General features: G+C 45.0%; 2 protein-coding genes across 2 annotated transcripts; one reads left to right on the top strand and one right to left on the bottom strand.

The window, feature by feature from the left end:
- Nucleotides 1–321: 321 nt before the first annotated feature.
- TSR3 (TSR3 ribosome maturation factor) lies at nucleotides 322–6,234 on the bottom strand. Its single transcript, XM_061599168.1, has 5 exons — nucleotides 5,837–6,234; nucleotides 3,724–3,917; nucleotides 3,114–3,287; nucleotides 1,455–1,518; nucleotides 322–1,301 (listed from the first exon to the last, which is right to left on the bottom strand). The coding sequence occupies exons 1-5, from the start codon at nucleotides 6,166–6,168 to the stop codon at nucleotides 1,175–1,177; spliced, it is 891 nt and encodes a 296-aa protein (XP_061455152.1). The 5' UTR covers nucleotides 6,169–6,234; the 3' UTR covers nucleotides 322–1,174.
- LOC133371620 (N-acetylglucosamine-1-phosphotransferase subunit gamma-like) lies at nucleotides 6,056–18,215 on the top strand. Its single transcript, XM_061599167.1, has 11 exons — nucleotides 6,056–6,391; nucleotides 6,473–6,524; nucleotides 6,651–6,718; nucleotides 7,004–7,058; nucleotides 7,139–7,222; nucleotides 8,074–8,167; nucleotides 8,607–8,721; nucleotides 11,905–11,987; nucleotides 12,963–13,094; nucleotides 13,655–13,736; nucleotides 14,354–18,215. Exons 1-11 carry the CDS (start codon nucleotides 6,271–6,273, stop codon nucleotides 14,476–14,478), a joined length of 1,011 nt encoding a protein of 336 aa, XP_061455151.1. The 5' UTR covers nucleotides 6,056–6,270; the 3' UTR covers nucleotides 14,479–18,215.
- Nucleotides 18,216–18,424: the final 209 nt, after the last annotated feature.

Raw genomic sequence — 18,424 nt, 5'->3', positions numbered from 1 at the left:
GGTCAGAGAGGAAGCATCATGACTTGAGGGTGGATTTAAACCCAGATCTGGTCTTAAGTTTCCCATCCAGCACATTAGCTGCCGTCATCAAGATTTAATACTTTAGAAGCAGATTAAGTATGTTAGTGGTTAAGTACTTCTGTCTTTTTAAGCTATTTTAGGAAGCATAGTGTATATAAGAATAGTTTAGTTCCATCTGGGAATACTGCTCTGTTCGAACATATCAGTATACCCATTGCACGTTATATATAACAGCACATCATTTTGCCACTTGGCTAATATGAGGGAATGGTATGATACAATAAAAGCAAATAGTAGGTATTTAGAAATGAAAGAGTTTATGGCATTTATGTGAATCTACTATACATTCTGGGGAACGGGATCGTAAGGTTTTCAACATCTCCATACAAAAATGGGGGAGAGAATAAAAGACACCCTGACTCCTACTACACCACAATAATGAAAAGTTGCTGAGCTCAGGAGCTTGATGTGCAGCTGCTTGCTCAATTAACCTCAGCAGTCTAGCAGTGTGGTGAGTGTCATACACTGGAGAGTTCACAGTAGGGAGATGCCATCTAGTTCTGAATGCTAGTGGTACATACATACACTATGGAAAGAGGAAGCTCCCCGTGTGCCTCATAGTACAATTTCCCAACCCTTTATTTACACATATGCCCCATACCTCAATTCCAGGGAAGCTTATGTTGGCAAGGGCTCTGCTTTCTGCACAGCCGCAAGTCCCCTTTTAGCTGGACTTAAGATTGAAAGATTGGAAATTCTTGATTTTTTTTGTGGCCAAAGCACAAGTGACCCACAGGGGGATGTATAGTACTGCCACATTTACACACCCTCTTTGCTACTGTTGTAAGTTCCAAGAGGCAGCTGGCCAGCCACCAGGTGGCAAGAGACAATCTGGTCTTGCCCCAGCAATGTCACCCTTGTGCTCTTACTCCACAGTGACATCATAAGGAAGGAGCAGGGTGTCCTGTCTCCTGCAGTTTCTCATTCAGCACATTTATTTCCAGCCACCTGCTCACAACTCTCCTAGGAATCCGTGGACGTACTGAATTGAGGGCTGCAGGATCACTTCCAGGGAGCTGAAGAGCACAGTCTTAAGCCCAGTCCTAAGCATGTTTCCTCCTGAGAATGCTTAGGACTGGAACCTCAGGCAGTTTTATTCCCACATAGCTGGCTTGCTGTGTACAGCATGTGTTGCACTTGGGTCTTCTGAGCTGCTGCTACTGCTCTCATCGTTATCTTCAGCTGTTTCTTCACTTGAACTTTCACCACCAGCAGTTACTCTACAAATGGAGATCAGTGTTATACAAGCCAGTAGGAATCTTTGGACTAACACTTCAATCCTAGATATGCCTACTCAGAAGTAAGTGCTACTGAATTCAATGTATTTGAATTATTCCCAGGTGTGTATAGGATTGCAAACCTAAAAGTCTTACCCTGAGGCTCTGGCAGGCCTGTTGGGATTAGAAAACTCCTTCCCAGAGTCGTTATCAAAGGGATCTGTGGGGAAATGAAAAATCAGGTTGCTTAGCTGTTGTTCCAACTCTTCTTTATTTATGTTTATTTATTTTATTATTTGATTTATATCCTGCCCTTCCTCCCAGCAGGAGCCCAGGGCGACAGACAGAAGCACTAAAAACACTTTAAACATCATAAAAACAGACTTCAAAATACATTAAAACAAAACATGTTTAAAAAGCTTTCAAGACTCTTTTTTAAAAAAAGGTTAAAAACATTGGCTTTTTGTTAAAAAAAGTTTTAAAAACATATTAAAAAGCAATTCCAACACAGACACAGACTTTGGAACAATGGGATGAAAAATCCACCTTTCAGGATACAATTCATTCCAAGGTGACTTACTAGTAAAATCAGGATATTATAGTAATATGCAATTATATATTATGATATAGTTGATGGCAGATTCCTGGGGCAGGGGAGGAGTTAGTCCAGGTAGAAAAGCCTTTAAAATATTCTTTGCACAGTTCCTTCCCACAGGGTGGGGGAACGAAGCATGAGATGTGATTAAAAAGAAAGAAATGAGAAGTCTCTGCCTTTATACACAGACTGTAATCACAGGAACAAGGAAGAACAGCAGCATCTCATTAGAATGATACTTGCACATGGGATACCTTGGAGACAGGCAGGAAGCCGCAACTAGTGCAGAATATGGCTGCCAGGTTGGTGAGTGGGGCAGCCTGAGGAAGCCAGTGTCACTGGCTGCCAGTGAGCTACTGGGCCTAATTCAAGGTGTTAGGTCTACCGTATAAAGTCCTAACTGGTCTGACTATCTTGGTGGGCAGGAGAGGCCACTGGGGGTGCCATTGCTGGGTGCTGCCTGGCTCAAGTTGACCCGTATCTGAGCCGACCTGTATCACGGCCTTCTTGGTAGCAGTCTCCTGCTTATGGAATACCCTTCCGGGTGAGATGCATCTACCCCCTTATTTACATTTAGGCAGAATCTGAAAACATTCCTGTTCACCTAGACATCTGATGGTTGAAAGATATTGTTGCTAGCAACTTTGAAATTATTAGTTGTAAGAATATTTGGTTTGTTTTTTAAAGTTTTTGTTTTGTTTGCCATAATGGAAGTTAGAAGAAGTTAGAAGTTAGAAGTCTTCTCCACATCTTACCAACATTTTGGCTGTGCAAAGGGCCTAGACTTTGGAACTCGGAAAAGGGAATCCTGTCTTGCCCCAGGCCAAGACAAGTATTTTCCAGTAGGCAGACTAGTTTTAACCTCCCTGACTTGTTAACTGAGGTGTTTTATCTACTACTACTTCTTTCTTTTACAGCTGAGGATTTCTTGTTTTACTCAGGGTTATAACCAATATACTTAATGGGCTGTAAAGTACCTTCAGTATTTGTTTGAATGGAAAAGCCAAATAAAAATACTTCATGACTTCTCTATTTTTTTTGGGGGGGGGCACCCAGGCTATGGGACAGACTGCCCCCAAAGTCCCTCCAAGAAGAATGGGGCAGCTATGTGACTGAACACTGTTTGGCCCCCCTGCCCCACCCTGCAAAAAAGAACAAGGACTACATCAAGGCATTGTTTAAGAAGTCTCAATAATAAGCAAAAGTCAGCAGGTTTTTACCTATTTCTTCTTCTTCTTTCTTATGGGCAGTAGCCAGAAATTCTTGTTCAACTCTCAGTACCTCCTCTTCACAGTTACAAGCTGCATATTTCTCCAGGAGGTCTCTATTCAAATCAAGGAACACTTTTCCCCACTTAAATTTTTGCAACAGGGTTGTGGCAAGATCATAGAATCCTAAAATAAGGACAAGAAGGTGTGCAGTTTTTAAACCTTTTTCAAAGTAATTTGTAGGTATCGTATGCAGGTCTATTGTCCAGGCCTAGCTTCACAGCAGCTAGATGCTGGTTGCAATCTTAAATAAATCAGCTTTAAATAAAGAGGTTCAGCTGTCCAGTTTCTCAATTAGTTGGGACAGCAGCAGCTTACTCAAACTACAGAGAGGTCCCTGTTAAAAGGAAAGAGAGGTATGTGTGTATATGCATATGCAGAGAACAGCCCCCAAATTCCTCAGCATCAGGTGCCACAAGCACCTCCTGCCCCTCTGAACATTTTAACGTGCTATGATAATTAAAGAAGTATGTCTGACCCTAAGGCATGGCTACAGGAAAGCATGGATTCATACAGTCCCCATTACGGCAAAGAATTAGAACGACCTATTCTACAGCCTCACCCACAATGCATAAAGTAGCAGCAAATGCTTCCACACAGGAGAGTTTGTAGGGCCGGCCATAATTCACTGGATTTGCAGCCACCAAGTAGGGCAGCAGCCGGAGGTGGCTTCCCATCATCTTGTTAAACGGTGTCTCGTCCAGCTTTGCCCAAGAGCAGTCAATCACTGCAACACCGTTCTGAGCCACAACCTGTCTGAAAACACGACAGCAGCAGTTTTATGCCCAGATTTTGCTAGTTTCTTGACCCACTGGAGCTGCTTGGGACCCAGTTTGGACAGCAGACCAGTGGAAAAGAAGAGTTGCTCAAGACCACCAAGCCATACTTCTCATGTCAGGAGAAGGGAAATGGCAGAGCTGAAGAGGGCAAATGCGTCTGACAAAGGAGTCAGCCAAGTTAAACTGATTTAGAGAACCCCCGAGTTATGTTAGGAGAGACCATCTTTGCTCTTAGGAAGAGCTGTATGAGGGCTACCAGAAGCATGCAGGAGAAATCCTCCAGTGGTCTGTGGTTTTTCCCATTTTGCTTCCACTTCACTATTAGCATGTGCTTTATACTGTTTAAATTTTTAAATTGTGTTTTCAATTGTTTTAATAACGTCTGTTTTAAATTGTATTTGTTTTAATGTTTTTAGTTACTGTAAACCGCCCAGACAGCTTCGGCTATGGGGTGGTATACAAGTATAATAAAATAAATAAATAAATAGAGTAAATGGGGGACATACAAAAATATTACAGTGTGGGGCTCCAATCAACAGCAATTTTCTCTTCTAGGTACTCTATTCCATCTACCCTTCTCCAAAAAACCAGCCAGTCAGCATCCCATGCACTGAGCATGCCCAGTCATCATTGGGCAGTTTTGGGGTCCTCCCCCACTGCTCAATATTATTTGTACTTCTGCGAACCATGGTGCTGTTCTGGCTACCTAAACATTCACACTCGGAGAACGTCACTATTATCAAGTGTGTGTGTGAATCTATATATACATAATTTGAGCATAGGAAGCAGCCTTTTAGCTCAGTGTTGTAGACTCTACATGGACTGACAGGCTCTCTAGCATTCCAGGCAGGCATCATTTATACATTTTTATTTATTCATTCCAGTTATTTATTAATTGCTTTTCTGGGCCAAGCCCTGAGTCAGGCCATTGGCCCATCTATTGCAGTACTGTCTACGCTGACTTGGCAAGGTTCTCCAGGATTTCGTGCAGAGGTTCCATCCCGGCCCTTCCAGGAGAGGCTGGGGACTGAATCTGGGACCTTCTGCATACCAAGGTCTACCACAGAGCCACAGTCCTTCCTCCACAAAGAGAGATAAAACAGTAGAATCTCAGGCACAGTAGAGATAATTCTCTTAAGGAAAGCAAAAAGCATATAGGATTAATTCCATGGCGCGGACTGAACTTTAGGGGCTCCTACCGTTGGTTCAGATCCTACATACCTGGGACGGAAATGACTCTGTCAAGACTGAGTTCGCTTCTTTGAGCCTGGCTGGGCCCAGAGATGCAGAAACAGGGTACCACTGAAAATCTTGGGCTTACAAAGTAGCGTAGAACACCTTCACTGCATGCAAAAGGTCAGTTAGCAGAACCAGCACTTAAAGATTGCTGGTAGGAGGTGAGCAGCCTCTGCCTTTGACCTGGAGAGCGATCGCAGCACCTGAGCGGGGGATGGGCCTTGTTCCGAGTCTCTAAGGTAGCCTTCGCCAACGTGGTGCCCTCCAAATATATATTCGACGACAACTGCCCCCACCCAGCTCTAGGCCCGGCTTTGGTGCATGTTGGTGAAGCCACCGGCCCCGCACCAAGGCTCACCACTCCCCAGAAGAGGTGTGGGGCGCAGTCATCCCACGGCTCCTTCCTTGCCGCGCGGGCCTCTGCAGCGGGAGCCAGGGCGGATGAGGCCGCAGCATCACGGCAAAGGGCTTCTGGGCGGCGGGCAGGGCCTTCCTCTTCTTCGGGGGATGCCCCGCAGCCTCCCGCGGACTCCTCAGGCAGGCCAAAGGGCAGCCTCATCTCAGCCGCCCGACCACCCAAGCAAGCAAGCGAGGCCGCCCCGCCCACCCAAAATGGAGCCCCCTCGCTCGGGAGCAGTCTACCGCCGCTGCTTCCCTCACCTGTCCGAGGAGGAGACGAGGCGGGCGGCGGCGGGGCTGAGGACGAGGCCGCCGAAGCGCTGTCCGAGGCGCAGCGTCCGCGCCAGCCCCTTCCGCGCCAGCCGCCGCCCCGTGCAGCGCCGCCGGTCGCACTGGCCCAGCTCCCACAGGGCCAGCGGGGGGGCGCCGCGCGGGAGACCCGGGGGGGCGCCGCGCGGAGGACGGCGGGCAGGAGGCTGAAGTGCAGCCGCCGCCGCTTCCTCCTCCTGAGCCGACCCGCCGCCGCCAGCCGCCTCCGGGGGCCCCGGCCGGTGCTGCTGCTGCTTCCGCCGCTGGTGCCGCCTTCGCCCCATCGCCGCGCGCACCACTAGCGAGAGAGAGAGGGGGGGGGGAAGCTCCCAGGCGCCCCGGAAGAGGAACCTGCAGCCGCTTCCGGGTCTTGTAGGCTACTAAAGATGGCCGCCCCCACCAGTAGCCGCCGCGGCGGGAAGGAAGAGAAAGAGGAAAGGGTTGATATGGCGACAGCGCTCCCCCCCCACCTCCTGCTCCTGCTTTTGGTGCTGCCTCGGATGGGAGGTAAGAAGCCGCCCGCCCTCCTCTCCGCGGACCCCGCCGCCGCCGCCGCCTCACGCCCGTCTCTCTTTCTCTCTCGCTCAGGACAAGCCGCTGCCGGGAAGATGAAAGTAGTGGAGGAGCCCAACAGCTTCGGGTGAGCCGGGCCCAGGGACCCCCGCCCCGCACCTCCGATCCCTATCCCATGAGGCGCGCCCTCCGTCCCGGGTGGGCTTCCCCGCCGCGACCCTGAGCGCTTCTCTTTGTCCCTTTCCTCCGCCAGGCTCAACAATCCCTTCCTGCCTCCCTCGAACCGCCTCCAGCCCAAAGCGGCCCCCTCCCCTCTGTCAGGTAAGGGACTGGGCTGGGCTCGACACGATCCAAGCCCTCGCCAAGGGTGTGGTAGGGAAGGGGACAAAGAGTACAGAGAGGTGTGTGGTGATACTACAGAAAAAGAAAATAAATGCTGAACCCGAAGCCCAGTGCTTCTGCCTGAAAGTCTCCTGTAGGGAGGGGGGGGATGCCCCATCCATCCATCCATCCATCTATCCAGTACATGGCTCTTCAGGGAGATTTCCTTTGCCTCCCTCTCCTACTTATGTTTGTGCTGCCTTTTTGAGTCCCTTTATTTTCTAGGTCCTGCACATCTTTTTAGACTGGCAGGCAAGTGCTTCAGTTATGTGGAGTCTTTGTAAGTATCTCATTCAGATGTCAAATAATGAAACTGTAAATTTTACAAAAACAAAAATCTAAAATACTTTGAATATTTAGGTACAAATATGAGTTCTGCCCATTCCATAATGTCACACAGCATGAGCAGAGTTTCCGGTGGAATGCCTACAGTGGGATTCTCGGGTAAGAAGAACCAGATCTTCAGTCCTGTTTTTGTTTTTGTTGAGTACTTAAGCTAGTATTGTAGGATTAAAAAAACCTGTTTCAGAGAAAAATTGTAAGAGGCATTTTCAAATTTCTTCATAGCTGTGGCCCCTCAAGCTTCCCCACTAGACACTGAAGTTGGTTACTAGTTCCCAGTTTGTAATTTGTTTGAAAGCTTGAAATGCTAAAAAAGCAGGAAAGTTCACACCTCAGTGAACACCAAAGTAAAGTTTATATTTCCCTAAACCTGAAAATATATGTGCATTATAATTGCTGCAACAGCAGAAACATCATTAAGTAGTCCACCAAGACACTCAGCAATTTTCAAGTGGTTCATGGGGTTAAAAAGTTTGGGAAACCCTGATCTAAGATGGCGCTTGAATTAAATAATTGGGGCAGAGATGCTTTGAAACATGGGGGACAAAATAGAACTCTAGGCTTGATGGCAGAGTAGATTTTCATCACCACATTATGACATAGGCCATTAAATCTTGATACCATGGTTGATGGTATCAAAAGCCACAAAGAAATTTAGAAGAATGAGCAGGGTCATGCTACCCTGCACCACTCTTGGTGTAAATCATCCATCAGCGTGACAAAAGCAACTTACGTACAAAAACGTGAAGGCCTGAAACTAAATTGGAAGGTATCATGATCATCTGAGTATTGCATACTAACTACTTTTACTCTTTTTACCCAAATTTTAGTTTTTTTGAGAGAGTACCTACAAACATTAGACATTTTTGTAAAAAGATTTTTGTACTACAGCCTTCCCTTTGAGGTTTGTTTGCCACATGGAATTTTTTTGAAGCTCTTTTGTTTCCTTCTAGAATCTGGCATGAATGGGAAATTGAAAACAATATGTTTGTTGGGATGTGGATGAGAGATGGAGATTCATGTGAAACCAAGAACAGACAGACAAAGGTAAACAGTAAGATGTTCTAAGGAACAAAAATATATTCCAGCACTTTGCAAGCTTTCATAGTGTTCCTGAGTTTCATACAACACTTGTAAAAATCTGGGACTTTGTCACAGAGAAGGATTTGCTTCTTTAGAGAGCTATTTCATAGCAAAGGAGCAGCATCTGTCACTTTTTTTCTTTTAGAAAGCACTCTGGTAATACCAGAAGTTTCCTGTCTCAACCTTATTGTGTGTTTTGCCTGGGGTAAGATGAACCAGGTGATCTTCCTTTTGTTTCAGGGAAATAGGACTTCTTTGTGGTTTTAAATTCAATGCCAGCGCTTGCTGTTCATTGGCTACTTGAACGAGTGATCCAGAGTGAAATGGGATTTGACTCAACATGGAGCCTGCAATGGCATTGTGATAAGTTTTTTTCACTCGTCATCTATTTTTTGCTTTTCAGGTTCTTCTTGTATGTGGAAAGAACAACAGATTGGCTGATGTGTCTGAACCAAGCACTTGTGTTTATTCTCTTACATTTGAAACTCCACTTGTTTGTCACCCACATTCTCTCTTAGGTAGGTTAAATAGCTCCATTCTAGAGTGAGTCCCAGGAGACTCTGGAATGGTATCAGCTTGTACTGCAGTTGTAAGAGTGTACATGTCCAGTATGACCATTTTCTGAAATTATGAATTCTTCTAGAGTTATGGCTAAGTTGGCATCCCAAGATCTAATCTCTTGTTAGATTACTGAACTGTTCTCAGTTAACTGCTAGGAGGTGGGTAAGTCCCACTCTTCAATTTCTGATTCCCTTCTTGAGGGTGGAAATCAACACTTGGGTTGCATTGGGCTGTCTATGGTGGTGGCTGCTAATGCCAGCGCTTCATGCCCTGTATTTGTAGATACACAAATTTTGACAGGCCACAAGTGGAGGGGTAGTATGTTGACTGGGTCATCCTCCTGAGCTTTGGAGGTGCTCCCAAGTGACTCCAAGATCTGGCAATCCTCATGCTAATCCTCATGCTTTTCCTCAGCTGTGAGGAGGCTGTTACGTCCAGCCTTAGGAAGGAGCAAAACACTTTGCTGCTTTTCCAAGCCTTTCTGAAGTCAGGGTGAGCTCTTGGTAAGCTCCTGCTCCAGCATCTGCCTAGAATTATAGCAGGGGCTCTGGCCAGGCGGCAAAATATGCTTGCCCGTGACAGATGTACTTCTAGACCATTTTATAGTCCTGTGCCTATGCATGATCTTGTGTACTCCCAACAACAAAGTAGAAAGCAAGATGCTACCTACGGGAAGAAAGAATAAAACAGTAACACCGAAATTAACACACAATTAATTCATGGCATTTACTGCCACAAGGTGTAATGTTGGACACCAGCTTGGGTTTCTTTAAAAGGGAATTACAGGTGTAAATTGGCATCTTTGCTATATAGACTCCCCCCCCCCCAGGTTTAGAGGCCACAGAATAGCATTATGCTGGGAGTGGGCTCAGTCCTTCATGTCTTCCTTCCTCATTCTTATGCTCCCTGAGCACACATGGCAAAACCGGTGACATCCCCAAATCACCCATGCATGGAACACCCCGATCAACATACACTACCACAACATCCAGGATATCCCCCCATCTATATGCACAACATGCCACCAGGGAGACAGTACAACATCAGTACTGCCCACTCAAGCCCCTAGATTGAATGCAGAGGTGAGCAGCAACAGGCACACCCAGCCCCAAGCTTCAGCTTGAATTCACTGGCAACTCGAACAACAGCAGCCTGCTAATAACCTCTGTTGGCAGGCAGAGTTCCAAAAAAGAGGTGGAGTACCTGTGAGGATTTGAGAACGCAAGTGCTGGCAGTATGCTGTTCTGTCAGTAACCCTGGCCATTGTGATTTGGGCAAAGTGCTCTTTCGCCAGAGTTCCTGTATACAAGTTCCCACCTGTATACTCCATACTCAAAGGCAGAGTGGTGGAGGGAGCTCCAGGATGCCTCCATTGATTTCCAAAAGGTGTCTTCTCTGGCTGGGTTTTTAATACTGCTCATGCAGTGCTATGGCTGGACACAGAGGAGATGATCTGCTATATATTTTGGAAGGTTGTCTGCTTGCTATGCATTTGGTCACGTCTTAAGATACCGTAACCAAATTTTGCATGATGGTTCCTGAGATCAAGGAGCAGGTCTTTGTCTGTGTTTGGATGATGCCATTTTGAATCAGGATGGTGGACTGAATCTTTCAGAACTGCACAGATGGTTTATTAGAATTCCCGATCAATGCCTGGTATGAGGCTGCTTGGTGACAGTTGGCAATGGTGCTACTCCAAGTCCTAACAGCGGGTACTGGTGCTGGCAGGATAGGAGCCAAAACAAGTTAGCTAAGAAACAGCTGTGGGGTGTTTCCCTGTGCTTGAGAACCTCAAGGTTTGCAGAAGTGCAAATTTGATATTAAAAAATGAACCTTAAGGGGGCAGCCTCCCCAAACCAAAATATAGACCATAGATTGGAAATGGAGTAACCAGGAAGAGGTTGTGGCTGGCTGGTATCTGAACAAGAAGATTCCTGTTAAGGAGATGAGGATAAAACTGCATCCTCTTGCTGTAGTTCCCACCTTTTCCATCTGGCTGCTTCAGTGGCAAAGGTAAGACAGCGTGCCCCACACCTTTGGGCTGGCTAAGGCCAACTGTCATTTGGCTCATCTCCCAGAACAGTCTCCTCTGATCACTTCAGCTGGTCACTATAAGATCAATGTAACTTAAGAATTGGACCCTGAATTTGCTTGTTTTCCTCTTGCCTCCCTGTTCTTTTTCTTTTTGAATCATGTCTATTACACTTAGAAAATGTTAGGCACTTTATAAATAATTGATGATGACAATGTTATTATTTATGGAGATTATTATTATACATGACATAATAGAAGAAGTACTGCTCTACTGCACCTGTGGGGACAAGAAAGAGGAGGTGGGGGTTCAGTCATCGGGGCTATCATAGAATCATAGAATAGTAGAGTTGGAAGGGGCCTATAAGGCCATCGAGTCCAACCCCCTGCTCAATGCAGAAATCCAAATCAAAGCATTCCCGACAGATGGCTGTCCAGCTGCGGATTCCAGGGGTTTCACCTTATACCACCTCTTTTGCCAATGTCCTGCCTGGGTTGGGGGCTGGAGTGACATGTGAGGATTCTTTGAAGCCTCCCTTCCCTGCTACACTGCCTGCTCCAGCCTGCTTTTGCTGCTTGTGCTAATACTTTCACAGTTGCATTTGTGCGATGCCAATGTTGGTTCAGCTTTCTGTCATTAGCAATTATGTCTGAGGTTTTTTAAAAAAGCCAACACTGGATGCAAATTCCTACCCTGCTCTCCCCCAGAGTGCATGGGGAAGGGGAGTCACTCCTTTTCCAAGGCTAATTGTAGCATGGGGGCAATTTTCATTGGAATTGTTGGTAGGGAGGGGTTAACCTTCCCCTTCCTTTCTGCTGCAATCACTGTGGAAATTCTCCTTGGCACCTAATATTAATTTTAAAACAAACAGCAGACATTGATGCTAATTGTTTGCATTTTTAACATAGCACGTACTTTGGCTCTCTGTAGCAGGGGACATAGACTGAGGATGTACACTTGCACTGTAAGGCTGCAGTCCTCTGCCTGCTTCACCTGGGAGCAAACACCATTGAACTCAGTGAGACTTAAACTTTGAGCGAGGGGGGACAGGATGGGGCAGCTGTGGTACCAGAAGAGTCCAAGCTATACAGGTCTTTCCTCTTTACAGTGTACCCAGCTTTGCCTGAAACCCTCCGGAGAAAGTGGGATGAAGTGGAGCAGTTGCGTCATGATGAGCTAATCACAAAACAGGTTTGCTCATTTTATTTGTAGCATCTCTATTCTACCTTGCCTCCAGGAAGCCCAGAGAGGCACACATCAGCGTCTCAGATGGCCTCCCATCCAGGCGCACACCAGACCCAGTCTTGCTCAGCTTATTCAGACCATGCCCTTGCACCCCCAATGAATGTGTTAACATTGCTTGGAGAAAAGGCCTGGTTTTACCTTGCCGTTTATAGCACAGGGGATAAAAATCAATGGTGTTTTTATCAAAAAGATAGGGGCTTTTAACAAGTTTTGAATTGAACAGAAACCTGACCCCCAAGCCTGTACTTCTAATCTCCTAAAACTGAACAGTGATAATCTATGAAGCATAGAGGCCAGCCATGGATTGGAAAAAAGTCATGGGCTAGTAGATAGACATCTAACATTTCTAGAAATAATTGAGGGAAACTACTTTTTCAGGGTGCACTGTTTTGTGTAGGGAAATAAGTATTGCCTTTTATTTTTAAAAACACACACAAACATTTGTCTATTTTTCATGCAGCATCCCAAGATGTACCACAGAAATTAAAATAACAAACAATTTAAAAATATTAAAATGTCATTGAAAGTTTACAAAACACCAAAAATACAGCATCAGTACAAGGGAATGTGATAATAATGTAGACACCAACAAAAGCAGAAATTGTGTAAAAGGCAAGTCGGCTGCACAGCCAAAGGGTTTGCATTATGCTGTCAGATTGTGTGAAGATGCTCTTTGGTTGTAAACTCAAATATTCTTATTGTTATAACATCCAGTTGCATGTGTGTGTTCAGGAAAGACATGGATTTCAAATGGGAAGCTTGACTAAAATCAGTGTGCGTTTTCTGGGTGTCACTGAAATCCAGCTGTCCAGTGCTATAAAGCTGGCTCCCATTTGTGGCTTGTGGACACAAACTGTGAAAAGCAAATAGCAGTTAGAGGGGAATAGGAAATAAGGCTTTGTTTGGTATTTTGTTTTCTAGGGATACAAGAAACGGTTGAGAGAGATATTTGAAGAAGCTAGCTTTTTTAAATTTACAGGAGAGAAAGTGAGTGAAGGAAAGAGAACAAAACCTCAAAATCTGGAATTCCACTCGCTGGAAAAGTGCAATAAGGTACAGAAATTGGCTGGTGATTTGTGGCAGTCATTTGTTGGCCTGTGTTCTGCTCCCTGTACCATTTTAGTAGATAGTCTCTTAAATAAATAAGTGCAGAGGCTGTGTGTTACAGGTGTGTGAGAGGTTGCTGAAATGCATAGCGTCAGGGAATGTGGCCCAGCACTTCTGTGGATGAGGGTTCTTTGTGAAGATTGTCAAGGCTGTATTGGGTGTCAAGCCTGCTAACTGATGGCTGAATTTGAGCAGATCTCCCAGATGGAAACTTCGTCATGTTTCAGAGGGACTCAGACTTTGTTGCTTTTGTTTTCACGGCTTGTCTACTTTGGGGTATTTTATGAACATTATGTTAAATTGTTATCTGTATCGTTATTTATCTGTATTTTATCATTATTGTTTTCAGATTGTTAATGTCTGTTATATTTGTATGCCTATTTTGTACGTCGCCCAGAGTGGCTGGATAGCCAGCCAGATGGGCGACTAAGAAATTCAATAAATAAGTAAATAAATAAATAAATTGTGGAGAATGAATCTGAAGTTTAATTTCCCCCCTTTTCTAGGAGTACAAAGAACTTTCAAAAGATTTGAAGAAACTTGCAGATTTATTAACTCAACATGGAATTCCATATGAAACAATCCTTAGTAAGTTTGGCAAATTCTTTCCCCCTCCTTACAATTCTGACAGTGGCAATCATAGAAACACTTATTGGGAACAAGTGTCATTACTGGGCAGGCCTTCTTTCTGAGTAAGCATGCAAAGGATCATGCTCCAAGTCTTCTTGGTTGAAGACTAAAAAACACAAACACTTGATAGATCACAAGGGCCTTCCCATTGGGAGGGCAAGATCCTGTGCTGATTGTGATATGGAAAGGGTGTATCCACTTCCACCACTGTGTTAAAGTTGGGAGCAGAGATGTTAAATTCCCAGAAATTTCAAAACCGGGGAGAGCAGGGGAATGAACTTTGGTGGAAAAAGAAATTATATATATGTAGTACTTATTTAAACTTTGTTCTACTACTTCAACAACATAAAATGCATAGGGGGGTGAAGTGCTTAGTGAACAAGGTTCAAAGTGGGAGAAAGCTAGTTCAAGGAAATGACTGAGAGATGGCCCTTCTAAATTCAACCCAGTCCTTATTATTAATGAGAGTTCATCTGTAATCAGTAGTTCCCAGTTTGGTGAAAAAGCTGTAGCTGACCTAGTAGATAAGTGCTCTGAATTGGCATAAGGAAGCTTCTGATTTTCTTGTATTTTAGATGGAAACAGAAATGCTAACCACATCACTCAGACAGTTGTGACAGAAAAGCCATCTCTTACCACTGTTTCAAAGGCTGATTGGCACCTGCATGGAGACACAGGAACTTGGAATGACTCCCTCTGAAGAAATCCGGCTGGACAACTTGCTGAGCATTGGGTTTTTCACGGCAATAAGAGCTGAATCCATATTATGTGATTATACTTGGGATACAGAAGCTGTGGCCCTCCAGATGATGATGGACATCAGTTCCCAGCATCCCTGGCCATAGGCCAACCTGGCTGCAGCTGATGGGAGTCCAAGAACATATGGAGAGCCACAGGTTTCCCATCCCTTTTCTGTACTTGTAAGGGAAGAGCAGACTTGGACCGTATTCTCTGGAGACTGACATCTGGTATGAGCCTTGGCTGCCCATTCTGGATTCTTTTCTAGAGTGAGGGCAAATGTGCCTGTCCCTTGAAGCTCTGCCAGCCTCTTTGAGCTGTACCCTCTTGCTTCATGACAGAGTGTTCAAGTGAGGGAAACAAGCTTATAGTCCAGAGGAGGATCATCCAATAAATTCAAGCCCTTGTGAATTATTTGATGGGACAACTTCTGTGCTAGAAGATGCTTACTGTTCCATCTTCTCTGTAGCACATCATCTAGTTTGATGTTTAAAATACAGTCCTAATTCCAACTATACAAATAGGGCCCAGATGGTGCCTGCTGACCTGTTAATGATTTTTTTATTTTGCAGCCATGCACCTTCCTCCAAGCCCTGCTTGTCAATTCTTTCTAAAGCTCTCCCTCCCTCATCTACAAGCCACAGGGGTTCATGAGCATGCAGATCCTTGTGTCTATCTTGCATGGCTTGGAAAAGAACCATAACACTGTGCATAGAGAAGATCCCAGGCTTAACCTCCATGTAGGGCTGGGAATATTATCTGTGTCAGCAATCCTGAGCTAGATGGGCCAATTCTCTGATTCAGCATAAAGCAGATTCCCGTGTTCCTATGGAGAATGAATGGGTAAAGGGGTCAAGGCATGTTTTTCAGAGTACTGTGAACTTTCATGCATATTAACAGTTCATGCTACTTTCACTTCTCACAAATGTATGAATGTTTATTGCAGCTAGTAATTTAGTACCTGGGCTCCAGAGGCAGCAATTACTTGACATGATTATGTGTTGGTCTCTAAGAGTCCTTGTTGTGTTTGCTTCAAGACACACTGGCACTACTAGCCCTCTGGAAGTTTGAATGACTTGTGCTTCAGGGTGAGGAACCTCAGGCCCCGGTGTCCTAGGTGTCCAGACCTCTGTCCCTGGCTACTGGAATTCTCCCCAGGCTGCACCCCTACTTCATACCCACCTTTTTTTTTTCTGGCTGGCAAACTGTCCCTCTTGATTGTCTGGATAGAGAGGGGTGTGAGAGCAGCAACTAGCCTCCTGTACAAAGGTGAAATTGGCATTCATGGCTTTGTCCACTTGTGCCTTTGGCCCCAACCACCACTGTCATGTGACTCCTGGAAGATTGCCCAGAAGGGAATGTGGCCCTTAGTGTGAAAAAGTTCCCCACCTCTCCTGGGTTTCCCAGTGCACCCACCCTGATTCTCAGTGATGCATGTGCTCCTGTACATGTTTGCATGAATGGGTGCCATGTGAACTGCAAACTGCAGCTCCAATGGCTGTTCAGAAACCCATTTGGAAATGTCTTTCCCTGTTCTCAACATAAAAATCAAATGTTTCACATTGGCAACTGCAGTGCTTGGAGATAACTTGGTGGCTGCCGTGTGAATCAGCTGTTTGTAGATGACTATTGAAAAGCATTCTTAAGGGACAGGCCTACTGTCTGGCAAGGTTATCATACCATGTGCCTCTTGCAATGCAGAAAGGTGAACAGGTTTCTTGAACACTCAAATGCAGGAAACCCCTGCGCTGCCTGCCGTTTGTGCACAACCCCTGTGATGTTTTTGTGGGAATATGCAACAGATACTTGGGGTGCTGGGGGATGGGATTTGCTTGCTTGTGTTTGCTGTTCCTTTCTCTGTGTGTCGCATCTTCATTGTCTCATCCATCCATGGCTTGCGTCTACTTTAATTTCTGATTGTTCAGGGGAAAAAGTCTTAAATCTATTTTCAGATGTTTATATAGTGCTCATTCTGTTGAAGCCCCTTTTACATTTTCAAAAAAGTGCCCCCTCCTCCGTTTGGTCAGATTAACTGCCTGTACCTTTCATTGGGAGAACCAGTAGTGAGGCTCAGGAGGGAGAAGAGGCAGCTCACTTCCGCCTTTGGCCACAGTAGTTTGCAGTTAAGCAGCTGCACATGGGAGCTGCTTTTAGCCAGACTGAGCTTCCCTTCTGTGGGGTTTTGCAAGAAGCCAGAAGAAGAGTCACACTGTTGGCTCCTCTTCGCCACTCTTGAGCTGCCCTGCAAACTGCTTGTCACTATAAGGGAGGCTGTAGCATTTCAGTCTGAATGGATGGAACCTCAGAAGACCAGAATATGGCAAGTGCTCACTGCAGCTAGAATTTTTGAAAATGTATGTTCATAAAGTTTTGTGAAATTATCATCAGTAAGGCATTTATGGCTCAGTGGGGAGACTGGGGGAATTATTAGGGTGTATTCGAGAGCAATTTATCTCTGTCTAAATGATGATAAAAGGGATTTCTTGTATTGCCCATATCCCAGTGGGTTCTAATGAGGGTTGATTCCTGATCTGTAATGTAAGAGTCTGACCGACTATAAATACTAAACTACTGTCTCCTTGTAATTGCAGCAGTTGCTTTGCTCCTCTTTTGGAGCTTGTTATCCCTGCTTTAACCCTTGATCCAAAGTCTCCAGGTGGGCAGTCCATAGCTGCTGCCTTAAAAGTGCAGGGAGGGCTAAAAGGTCTGGGAGGGCTCAGTGGGAGAATTTTGCACACACCCACCTATAGTGAGTTTCTAAAGAAATGGAAGTAAATTTTTGTTGTCGTTAAGCTTGTAAACTCCATGTCATAGGGAGCTATCTTCCTGCTTTGAAAAGGACTATGGACATATAAGTAGGACATTCAGAAATTTATTCAAGGTGGAAGTAGATACCCCAAATGTGAGTGCTGTACACAATAATCATATTGAAATAGAGAGTCTGTACAAAGCCTTGATGTTTAAATCAAGAAAACATTCTGCACATTTTAGAAAGTGAAAATGTATCCCCCCCCCCCAATTTCTCAATTTCCATACAGCTCACACCTATTCTCTCATAACACTAGATGGGAAGGGACTGTCTTCACTCAGTAGTGACTATAGTCAGTGGTGCAGGAAACCTCACATGCTCAGAGGCACTTATAACTCATAATGTTCTTACTCAATTTGGTTCCCATCTTTCAAACTTAACCATTATATGTCTAACTATTTAGACGCCCTCGACTCTGCCCCCATCAGAAGAGCTTTTACATCCCTCCGATTCCAAACTATGCCCACGGCCTATATAGAGGGTAGGTACAGCGGTATACCAGTGGCTCAACGTCAATGTGTCTATGGATGTAAGGCAATAGAAGATTTAGTCCACTACCTACTTTACTGCCCTCTACACGAAAACCCCAGAGGGAAATTTTTATCCGTAATTTTAGCCCTTTTAACCTGTCATACAGACGAAGAGAAGGTCAATTTTCTTTTATGCGATAATAACAATTCAGTGACCCTGGCAGTCGCCAACTTTGCCTTGGCGGCCCAAAATCTGAGGAAAATTTTTGTAAAAGGGCCAACGCCCTGAAAAGCTAACCCATTTATTTTAGCAAGACACTGATTTTAAAAATACTTCTATCTTTTGTTATTCTATGTACATTTGTAACCTTGCACATGGCCTATGGCTTAGTCTGCAATAAAGTTTGTTGTTGTTCATAATGTTCTTTGATCTATGGATGACTGGGGGCTGCAGTGAGTCCACTGGAGATTCAACCCTCTGTTATGACACATGCTCTTGGGAACTTGAGTGTGTGAACTTGCCGCCCACATGTCCCATGAAACACACCTCCTTAAGAGGAGGGGGATCTTTTGCTAGGGATAAAAACAAGTGCTCTGCCTTGAAATGTGCTTAAATGGTGTGTGTATAA

This window comes from Rhineura floridana, chromosome 17, assembly GCF_030035675.1.
Source record: "Rhineura floridana isolate rRhiFlo1 chromosome 17, rRhiFlo1.hap2, whole genome shotgun sequence".
NCBI lineage: Eukaryota > Metazoa > Chordata > Lepidosauria > Squamata > Rhineuridae > Rhineura > Rhineura floridana.
The sequence above is the reverse complement of the archived record's forward strand: the minus strand, read 5'-3'. Positions and strand labels throughout refer to the sequence as shown.

Excerpts from the sequence above, each read along its gene's own strand:
- TSR3 (XM_061599168.1), bottom strand. The coding sequence starts at position 6,168 with ATGGGGCGAAGGCGGCACCAGCGGCGGAAGCAGCAGCAGCACCGGCCG. Across the intron at positions 3,288-3,723 it reads TGCTACTTTATGCATTGTGG|GATTCTATGATCTTGCCACA; the intron begins GTGAGGCTGTAG and ends TCCTTATTTTAG. Across the intron at positions 1,302-1,454 it reads AGGCCTGCCAGAGCCTCAGG|AGTAACTGCTGGTGGTGAAA; the intron begins GTAAGACTTTTA and ends CTCCATTTGTAG.
- LOC133371620 (XM_061599167.1), top strand. The coding sequence starts at position 6,271 with ATGGCCGCCCCCACCAGTAGCCGCCGCGGCGGGAAGGAAGAGAAAGAG. Across the intron at positions 6,392-6,472 it reads GGTGCTGCCTCGGATGGGAG|GACAAGCCGCTGCCGGGAAG; the intron begins GTAAGAAGCCGC and ends TCTCTCGCTCAG. Across the intron at positions 7,223-8,073 it reads GCCTACAGTGGGATTCTCGG|AATCTGGCATGAATGGGAAA; the intron begins GTAAGAAGAACC and ends GTTTCCTTCTAG.